The following is a 10,304-nucleotide window of genomic DNA, read 5'->3' on the forward strand; positions in this document are numbered from 1 at the left end:
AACAACCCAATTAAAACCTGGGCCGAAGATCTGAACAGATACCTCACCAAAGAAGATGCAAAGATGTCAGATAAGCATATGAAAAGATGCTCTACATCAGACATCATCTGGAACTGCGAATTAAAATAGCGATGAGACACCACCACACACCTATTAGAATGACTAAAATATGAAAAACTGACAATACCAAATGCTGATGAGAATGTGGAGCAGCAAGAACTCTCATTTATTCATTGCTGGTAGGAATGCAAATGGTACAGCTACTTTGGAAGACCGTTCGGCAGTCTCTTACACACCTAAACATGGTCTTACTTACAATCCATCAAATGCATTCCTAGGTATTTACCCAATTATTTTGAAAACTTGTGTCCAGGCAAAAACCTGCACATGAATGTTTATAGCAGCCACATTCTCTATATAATATATTCACTATAGTAACTATATTGCTCCAAACTGGAAGGAACCAAGAAGTCCTTCAGTGAATGAATGGATAAACTGCGGTACATCCAGACCATAGAATCTTATTCAGCAATAAAAAGAAATGAACTATCAAGCCACAAAAAGACATGGAGAAATCTTAAGTGCATATTGCTAAGTGCAAGAAGCCAGTCTGAAAATGCTACATCCTGCATGAGTCCAACTATACAACATTCTGGAAAAAGCAAAACTGTAGAAGCCAAACAGGGGTTAGGGAGGAGAGAGGTGGAGAGGTGGAGCACGCAGAACTCTTAGGACAGTGAACTGATTCTATATGATAGTATAACCATACATTAAACACTGCACATACGTCAAAACCCATAAAGCATACAACGCCAAGAGTGAACCCTAAACTGTGGACTTTAGCTAATAATAATGTATCGATAGTGGCTATTTATTTGTAACATTTGTACACTAATGCACGATGCTACTAATAGGAGAAATTGTGTATGGCAGGATATAGGGTAACTGTACTATCTGCTAATTTTTCTGTAAAACTAACTCTGCTCTAAAAAACAATGAAGTTCATTAGTTAAGGAGAAAGGTGGAGATGAGCCAGAACCAAGCAAGTAGAAAGTGAGAGGAAGGAACACTCGGTGGAGAGCATGGCAGGTACAATGACCTGGAGAGGGAAAAGTGCTTGGCGTGCTCCAGGACCCACAAGGGAGGGAGAGGGGTGAGCTGGAGAGAGCTGCAGGAGCTGTTGGAGGCCCAGTGGAACACAGAGGCCTGTAACCGCCTGAGAAACAGGCATCTTAGGGAACAGATTAGATTCTTTAAATCTTTCCCTTGTTATCATGTGGGGGAAACTGAGGACCAGGGAAAGGCAATGAGAAAAACACTTAAAGAGAGCTCACGGGATGTCATTAGAACTTCCACAAAAAAGAAAGAGCACACGTGACCCTCACGACATCCCTTCGGAGTAAGGTACTATTATCGTCTACACTTCACAGATGAAGATGTAAGCACAGAGAGGCAAAGCCACTTGCTTCGGGTCACACAGTGAGGAGTCAGTGGACAAAGCTGACTCAACTATCACAGTAGCAGCTGCAGGGAATATATCTGAGCTCAACTTGAAGCCTAGGAAAGCTGCTCCGCGGTGGTGGTGGGGGGGGGTGGGGGCGGGAACTGCCTGCTCCAGCAACTGCACTGGGCCCTGAAGTACCTCTGGGTCTCCACCGCCTGGCAAATAGGGCTTATCAGTGAGTGAGTGTTGAATCCACAGTCGGATGAATCACAGTGAGATAGTGTACCTCTGCGGCTGTTTCCAGCTGGGAGGGTCCAGGCTTGTGGACCCAAAAGGGGTTCCTTGGCACCTGTGTGATGCCGAGGCCACCTCCTGGAGCTGCCCAGGTCTATGGCACTGCAGCTGCTGTCAGTGACAAAGCCCTTCTGGGTCCCAGGGAAGGCTTCCCGGGAAGGAGCTGCCCGCACTCCTCGCCACCTGGCCACCGAACTCAGGCTGACCCTGGATGCCTCCATGCCCAGAACTTGGGCTCTGGGGTCAAGAGGCCAAGGCTGGATGCCGGCTCCAGGTCACACCATCAGATACTCTCCTTCTGATACGCACTTGGCTCCCCTTTTCTCCAGGTCTTGATTCACTCAGCTCCCCCTGGGTGAGGTTCTAAATTTCACCACCCTCTCTCTCCTCCCTCACATACACTCCCTTTCTACCCCTCTCCCCTGCTTTATTTTTCCAAAAGCCCCCTATCTCGTTTATTTTATGTCCCCCTCCCACTACAGTAGAAGCCCCAAGGGCAAGGGAGTTTATCTGCCTGTTGGTTGCTCTCCTCCCGGGGCCCATAAAATGACAATGGGGGGTAACAGCCCCTTGTTTGCAGGGCTATGGCATGAGGGTGTGTGGTATTTTTAAGATGGCCGCCCGAGGGGCTTGTTCCCTTTGCCCCCACCCACCCGGTGCTGGGCCTGTGTTGGAGGAGAGATTGTCATCTTGTCTAGATTCTCCAGCCATGCAAGTCAGTAAAGTTACCGGGCTTGCCGGCTGCCAAGACCTCAAGCCTCTCCCAGGACCCCTGGGCCTCAGTTTCCTTAGTCTAAAGGGTTTCCTTGAGGCACAGCGTCTCAAAGACTGACCATTTCTTGATGTCCTCATGCAAAGTTTTTTCAAGCCGATGGGCATAACAGGCTAGATGGGCCTCCAGAAAATGAAGGGCTGAATCTCTCCGCCTAGCACCAGTCCTGAGAATCTCAATCTCCCCATCCATCAGCGTTCCCAAGGAATCCTACTCTGAGGTTGTGGGTCCCAGTCACCCCATACAGCTAGGATTCTGAGGGGACCCCTCTGAGGCGTTGAGGCCCGTTCTCCCCATCCATCGCGGATCCCAGGAGGGCACGGGGCTCAGCGTTCCACTGAGTCCTGGGTCCCGGATGCCACCCCCGCTCCAGGTCTTCCCCGTCAGCGCGCAGGCGGGAGCCCACAGGGCACCCCGGGGATCCCTGGGCGTCCCGCCGCTGTTGTGCAGCGCGTGTTGATACCGTCGCCGGGGAGACGCGCGGGGGCGGGCCCGGGCAGGGGGCGCGGCCTGGCAGCGCGCGAGGGGCCGGCGGGCGGCGCAGGGCCCTGGCGGCCGCAGTGGCCAGGGCCGCCGCCGCCCGCCGGCTTATATACCGCGGCTAAATTTAGGCTGCGCCCGGAGCTCGTCCCCATCCGGGACGCGTTTCCGCCGCCGCCGCCTTGGCCCGGCCCCCGCGCGCGCCGTGTCTATAAGGCTTGGGCGGGCCCGGCCGCTGCCCGCAGAGCCGTCCCCGCCCGCCCGCGCCCATACAGCCGTTCACCGGTGTCCGAAACCGCGTCGGCCCCGGGTCCCGGTCATGGCGCTGAGCGAGCCCATCCTGCCGTCCTTTTCCACTTTCGCCAGCCCGTGTCGCGAGCGCGGCCTGCAGGAGGTGAGGGCGGCAGGGACAGCGGGGGCGGCGGCTCAGGGTAGCAGAACGTGGGCTGCGGGGTAGGAGAACGCAGGCGGCGGGGACGGTGGGCTTAGGGTAGTAGCACGTAGGCGGCGGGAACGACGGGCGCAGGGCAGTAGAACGCAGGCAGCGGGGACTGCAGACGCAGGGGAGCAGAACACAAGCAGCGGGCGGCGGTCCCCAGCCCCGCCGCGCGCTCACGTCCGTGCCCCATCGCCCTGTCACCCACAGCGCTGGCCGCGCACAGAGCCCGAGTCAGGCGGCACCGACGACGACCTCAACAGTGTACTGGACTTCATCCTGTCCATGGGGCTGGACGGTCTGGGCGCTGAGGCCGCCCCGGAGCCACCGCCGCCACCCCCACAGCCTGCGTTCTACTACCCCGAGCCCGGCGCCCCTCCGGCCTACGGCGCCCCCGCGGGCAGCCTGGTGTCCGAGCTGCTGCGGCCCGAGCTGGACGTGCAGCCGGGGCCTTCGCTGCACGGCCGCTTCCTGCTGACGCCGCCAGGCCGCCTGGTAAAGGCTGAGCCCCCCGAGGCGGACGGCGGCGGCGGCTACGGCTGCGCTCCCGGCCTGGCCCGCGGGCCGCGGGGCCTCAAGCGCGAGGGTGCCCCGGGCCCGGCCGCCGCGTGCATGCGAGGCCCCGGGGGCCGCCCCCCGCCGCCGCCCGACACGCCGCCGCTCAGCCCCGACGGCCCCGCGCGGCTGCCTGCATCTGGCCCGCGCGCCCCTTTCCCGCCGCCCTTCGGAGGCCCGGGCTTCGGAGCTCCCGGGCCCGGCCTTCACTACGCACCGCCCGCACCCGCCGCCTTCGGTCTCTTCGATGACGCGGCGGCCGCTGCCGCCGCCGCAGCTCTGGGTTTGGCGCCGCCCGCCGCCCGAGGTCTCCTTACGCCGCCTGCGTCCCCGCTGGAGCTGCTCGAGGCCAAACCCAAGCGCGGCCGCCGCTCCTGGCCGCGCAAGCGCACCGCCACGCACACCTGCAGCTACGCCGGCTGCGGCAAGACCTACACCAAGAGCTCGCACCTCAAGGCGCACCTGCGCACTCACACAGGTGGGAAGCGAGAGCGGGCGGCGGGGGACGCAGGAGGAGGGGCGCTCTTAGAAACCCCCCAGAGGGCGCGGTCCAGGAGATTGGGGTGGGGGCGCACACTTAGGACCCTTAGGGGAACTCTGTAAAAGAATGTCGGGTGGGGCGCACGCTTAGGACTCTCCTGGGAGAATGGCTAAGGACTTTGGGGAGGGAGTGTGCACTTAGGAACCTTAGGGAGACTCTTAGAATGTTGGGGAGAATATGCAGGCTTGGAACCCCTCTGGGGGCGTGGCTCCAAGCAGTAGGGAGTGGACTGTGCGCTCTTCGGATCCCCGGGGACGAGAATCAGGAGGTCCGCGAGTGAGGGACACTTGCCTAGGATCCTTAAAGGTTCAAAATGTAGGGAGGAGCGCCTTAAGGAGCTGCACGCGTTAGAATAGTCACTATCGGAGTGAGCGTCTACGCACCAGGGCCACAGGCGGGCAGGCGAGTCCCAGGGGAGGAAACTGAGGCCGGCTCTCGCTCCCTCCCTGCAGGCGAGAAGCCCTACCACTGCAACTGGGACGGCTGCGGCTGGAAGTTCGCGCGCTCGGACGAGCTGACGCGCCACTACCGCAAGCACACGGGCCACCGGCCGTTCCAGTGCCACCTGTGCGACCGTGCCTTCTCGCGTTCCGACCACCTGGCGCTACACATGAAGCGGCACATGTAGCCCGGACGCCCCCTGCCCGTTCGCGCGCGGCCGTGGCGGGTCCCACGCGCCGGGCGCGGCCCCCTTCAAAACTGTGACTGGTATTTATTGGGCCTAAAGGACCGGGCCGGGCACAGCGTGGCCACGGAGGGGGCTCCCCCGACGACGACGACGACGACGACGCCCTGGCCCCCATCAGAGACTGAAGGCCCGGTGGGAGAAGACCACGATCCTCCTTGACGAGTTTTGTTTTCAAAATGGTGCAATAATTAAGCGTCGTCTTTCCCTCACCGGGTCTACACTAGAGGATCGAGGCTTGATGCCTCGTGAAAAATATACAGCCTTAAATTGTACTGTTCGCAACATTTTTTATAATATTGTACATAGAGACTGTGACAGATATTGTATTACTGTAAATAAGGAGACAAGTGGGCATTTTGGCTGCCTGGTTTGTTTTTATAAGACTTTTGCTGGTTTTTTTTAATTAAAAAAAAAGTTTTTGCATCTTTTTGAAAAATCACAGCGCTGGTCTGGCTGCTTGGAAGCCAGGGGCTTGGCCACTTGGAAGGGGTGGGGGAGACAGGCAGCTTTGATGGAGGGCAGCTTGGGGTGGGGTGAAAGTGGGTCCTGCCTGGGCCAGCCTGTGGGTTGCAGCTGCAGCACCCAGCTGCCAGGAACCTGTGGGTTTTTCTATAAATTTAAACACTGCGTTTTAGGACTGAGGGAGAGCTATTTTAAGGTTGTTCCCTGAGCCATAAATTGCCTCCTTTTCCCCAGAGCTGGGGAAAGCGCTGGTCACACTGACGTGGCCTCCTCTGGGCTGAAAAAAGACTTACCTCCTTCTGAAGCTTCTGAGGTTTTAGTCAAACTTCTAGGGTATGCAGGGGTTTTTTGGGGAGGCTGGGGAGAGGGACAAAATGTTAAGTTGCTGACATGTTTTGCCTTTTACTAGTCTTGCCTTTAAGCAGGATATTTTTTTTTTTAAAGGAATGAGTTCCCCCATCTTGTTAAGAAAAAGCTGAAATCCACATTCGAGGTCCACACATGGTGGGTGCTCTTTTCCAGATGGGGAAACTGAGGCCCAGAGAGTTAGCTATAGATTAGTGGCATCAGAGCACTAGCCTGGTCTGGCTGCTTCCCGAGGGTCCCTGAACCCCACTAAAGGGGACTAGGGGCTTTCCTCAGCAACCCACCTACTGCTTGCATTGGAGGAGCGTGAAACCCACCCTGCGGGTGCCCTCGTATGAATGAGTGACATGAGAGCCTTGGTGAATGGAGGCGCCCACTGCAGTAACCCACCTGGTAAGCAAGGGCGACCCCTGCCTTCCACCCTGAATGTCTGAGTCAGGCGAGGAAGTGCCTCTCCCTGGTGGGTTGCCCTGCCACCCCTCATCTTCCCCCTTTTTGGGGCCCTGGGTAGGTAACCATGGCCACCAACAATTGCACAAGTGTTTTCCAGAAAGTGAAAATAGCTCATAAACAGCACCCGTTTTAAAACACTCTCGCCCCGTTGCGACAGAGGCTGGGATTTCCACCCTCCCACTGCCCCCTCCCCCGCCGTGGCAGCCCTGGAAACAGCTGAGAGCGTTTGGTAATCCAAAAAAGCAGAAATGGGAGATGACAATCTGATTCATCCTTCTCGAGTAAATAGCTTGGCCCACTTCCGCTGGCACGAAGGGCATGTGTGTGTGTGTGTGTGTGTGTGTGTGTGTGTGAGAGAGAGAGAGAGAGAGAGAGAGAGAGAGAGAGAGAGAGAGAGAGAGAGAGAGAATGTGAGAGTCTCTCTCTTTGTAGCTTTTGCAAAAACTGTTTCAGAGCAGGACAGTGGCCCCTGGACCTGTGGAAAAGACTCTTTTTGCTCAGAGCTGCTTTTGGAGGCCCTAGAGGCAGAAGAAAGGCACAAGAGATTTCCCATCATTTTCTGTAGGTCTCCAGTCTTTCCCGTGAGTTTACAGTTAATGGGAAAGCCATTTTTCTGCTTACTTGAGAACATCTCAGGCTCCTGAGTCCAGTGAGAGGCCAGTTGTAATGGGATTGAAGCTGTTGAGTTTGTTTCCTAGTGCCTCCAACTGATGGAGTGTCATGCTCCAACACAGTAGAACATTTTGGCAAGAGACGCACGGCCTGGCGAAAGGCGGGCTCATACTGATTAATGAAGATACAGCCTCCTTGTTTCCTCTGCCCCTTTTCAAAACCCAGATGTCAACTTCCAGCTCATATCTTCTGGATGGGTGGTTCTCAACTGGGGCAACCTGATCTGGAGAGATTTTTGGCTGTCACAGCTGGGGCGTGCTGCTGGCATTTAGTGGATGTGGGCCACGGATGCCGCAAAAGTATTCTGGACCGTGCAGGGCAGTCCCCATCACAGAGGATGATCCAGCCCCAAATGTCAGCGTGCTGAGGTTGAGAAACCTACTCTGGTTCCTAAAAGATAACCATCATTTGTTGCCTTTATGAGCAAGGAAGTAGCCCCGTCCCCAGAAGCAAATTTCCATGGCAAATCACGCCCAGAGAAAGGTGTTGATAAATCCTCACTGCTGTGCCCAGTCTTAGTCCTGTAAGAAGAGACTTAGATCCTGTGAGAAGAGACAGAACCTGGAGGCTTTTCCCCCAATGAACAAAGTCCTGGTATCCATCTGAGAAAACGTTAACTATCAAACAAGAAAAAAAAAAATCACCCAGCGTCCTACAGTCCAACTCCAATCACAGTTTTTTTCGGAGGCAGGGATTGCCAGTCAGTGGCTGAGTTGCTGTCACAGGGCTATGATTATCAAAGCATAACCATTTTTCCATTTTCTTGCCTCTATAACATTTTTATTATCAGTCCAGATGGCTGCATAATATTCTATTAAAATGTTCCAGGAGTTGCTTGTGTAAACAAGCACTGGGTGTGTGTGTGCGCGCACGCGCGCACGCGTGTGTGTAATTTGACCATATTTCAGATTGTCCCCAGGTGGGGGGTAAAGGGTTGGAAGAGATGAAGATTTAGGGGGGTGGGCTTTGGGCATCTCCCAAGAGTGCCTCCAGTGATGGGGGAAAAATTCAGGAGCCATCTTTCCACTAGAGTTTCCTGTATGTTAAGAAGCCCCAGCATCCTGCAGTGTACAGTGGGAGGGGGAGAGCCATCAGGGGATAAGGTGAATCCCAGCGCATGCCTGACTCAGCACCCTGCCCCATCAGCAAAGCTGAGTTAGCACCCAGGCCAGCCAGCACCCTGAGGAGTCAAAAGGCAACAGGCCAGAGATGGCTCACGAAGGCACTAGCACCAGGCAGCCCTCTCCGATGGCCTGGACCCTCACTGATTTGGGGCCGGATCATTCTGAGGGGTAGAACTGCAGGACACTGAGCAGCATCCCTGGCCCCCACCCACTTGATGCCAGCAGCACCCATCCCTCAAGTTGTGACAATCAAAAGTCTTCAGACACCGCCAAGTGTCCCCTAGGACAGAATCACCTCAGAGTGAGAAACATTAGGCAAGGAGTTCTGTGGACACCTAAGACCCTTTGCATCTGTAATTCTCTGACTTACTGACGGCCTAGGATGTGGCACACATTTAAATACACAAACTGAGTGAAAGGGAGAAAGGAGGTGACTCACAGACACTGGGGAATCACCGTGGTCTATACCATCTAACCCATCAGGCATTTATTCTGGTGTATAGTGTGAGCTAGCAACCTAAATTAATTTTTTCCAAATAATTAACACAGCATTTCTCCCCTTGGCACTGCTGACATCTGAGGCTGGATCATTCTATGGGGGGGAGGCCGCCTTGCACATTGTAGAGCATTGAGCAGCATCCCTGGTCTGCACCCACTAGATGCCATGAGCTCCCCTGCCCCAGTCGGGACAACCGAAATGTCTCCAGACACCACCAAGTGTCTTCTGAAGGGGATGGAGCGGGACTGCCCAGTGATGACCAGTGCTTAGGCAAAACCATTCTTCCCATGAAAGCCCTCAGGTCTCCTCTGCGAGACCATCTCCTTGTCTGAAGGTGAGGATGCTGCAAACAGGGTACAGTGACAGCATGGGGACCAGTGCCCAGCACTGGGGTGTAACCAGCATGGCGGGTCTCCCCGCTCCCCTCTATGTCTCTGCGTGTCTGTCTCTTCATCTAGACAGGTGATAGATGATAAATAGATAGACGATAGATAGATGATAGCTAGATAGATAATCTTTCTCTTAATCTCCCTCTTGCCTCTTCTCTTTCATCTCTCAATCTCTCTCTTCTCTCCTTCCCTTCTTTCTGTTTGTCTCTATTTCTGTCTGTCTCTCCCCTTCTCTCCCCTCCCGTTCATGGTCCCGATGCTTCAGCCCTGAGCAGTGTCCTGGGGAAGCAGAAGTGACTCAGCCTCAGCCCTTCCCCCGGAGCCAGTTAACAAGTGTTCGTTGAGTGACTAACCCAGAGCTAACTCTAACTGAGCTCCGAGGTTGGAGCAGGTGCTTTCACCCCAGGCCCTTTGCACAAATTCTCGCTTTCGACCCTCCCAACAAGCCAAGGGGGCAGGAGGGTAGCCACCACCCCTGTTTCCCATGGGCAGGAAGTGGGGCTCAGGGAGCAGAAGGCTAGCCTGGATCCCAGGGCTGGTGCAGGCGGCAGACCTGGGGCTCGAGCCCAGGCCAGCCCTGTCCTGGCTTCCCGTGGTCCTGGCTTCCAGGCATCTGCATGCTGAACTGCCTCCGCCTGGCCCTGTGCTCCTCCACGTGCACAAGCTGGGGGTTCCTGGAAGCCCCAGTGAGTCCCCGTGAGGCCTCCTTCTGAACACCCTGGAAAGCTCATTTTCTAGTAAAATCCTAGATGGAGATGAACAGGGTCAGGTAACGCAGGTGTTCGGGAGTCTGGCTAGGCAAATGGAGTTCCCTGAGACACTGCAATAGGGAGCAAAAGGAGGCCTGGCAGGGGGCCGTTCCCCAAAAAACTAACAGAGAATTGTCACGTGACCCAGCCATCCCCCTCCTCGCCATCGACCCCTAAGAATTAAAAACAAGTGATTCAGACAGATGCTTGCACACTCAAGTTCATAGCAGCAGGATTCACAACAAACCAAGGCTAGAAACAACCCAAATGTCCATCAACAGATGAATTTATAAACAAAACGTGTTCCGTCTACACAGTGGAATATTACAGGCTGTGATGTGGATGAACCCTGAGAACATCACACCGAGTGAGAGAAGCCG

At 55.3% G+C, this 10,304-nt stretch overlaps 1 protein-coding gene across 1 annotated transcript; it reads left to right on the plus strand.

Moving 5' to 3' along the window:
* The first annotated feature begins 3,207 nt into the window (after positions 1 to 3,207).
* KLF2 (Kruppel like factor 2) lies at positions 3,208 to 7,335 on the plus strand. Its single transcript, XM_016157820.2, has 3 exons — positions 3,208 to 3,384; positions 3,637 to 4,459; positions 4,975 to 7,335. The coding sequence occupies exons 1-3, from the start codon at positions 3,310 to 3,312 to the stop codon at positions 5,148 to 5,150; spliced, it is 1,074 nt and encodes a 357-aa protein (XP_016013306.1). The 5' UTR covers positions 3,208 to 3,309; the 3' UTR covers positions 5,151 to 7,335.
* Positions 7,336 to 10,304: the final 2,969 nt, after the last annotated feature.

This window comes from Rousettus aegyptiacus, unplaced genomic scaffold (genome assembly GCF_014176215.1).
Source record: "Rousettus aegyptiacus isolate mRouAeg1 unplaced genomic scaffold, mRouAeg1.p scaffold_m13_p_16, whole genome shotgun sequence".
Classification (NCBI taxonomy): domain Eukaryota; kingdom Metazoa; phylum Chordata; class Mammalia; order Chiroptera; family Pteropodidae; genus Rousettus; species Rousettus aegyptiacus.

What these genes read in the sequence shown, in the direction of transcription:
- KLF2 (XM_016157820.2), top strand. Translation starts at nt 3,310, where the DNA reads ATGGCGCTGAGCGAGCCCATCCTGCCGTCCTTTTCCACTTTCGCCAGC. An exon ending in GCGAGCGCGGCCTGCAGGAG is followed by an intron (nt 3,385 to 3,636) that starts GTGAGGGCGGCA and finishes TGTCACCCACAG; the next exon opens with CGCTGGCCGCGCACAGAGCC. An exon ending in GCACCTGCGCACTCACACAG is followed by an intron (nt 4,460 to 4,974) that starts GTGGGAAGCGAG and finishes CCCTCCCTGCAG; the next exon opens with GCGAGAAGCCCTACCACTGC.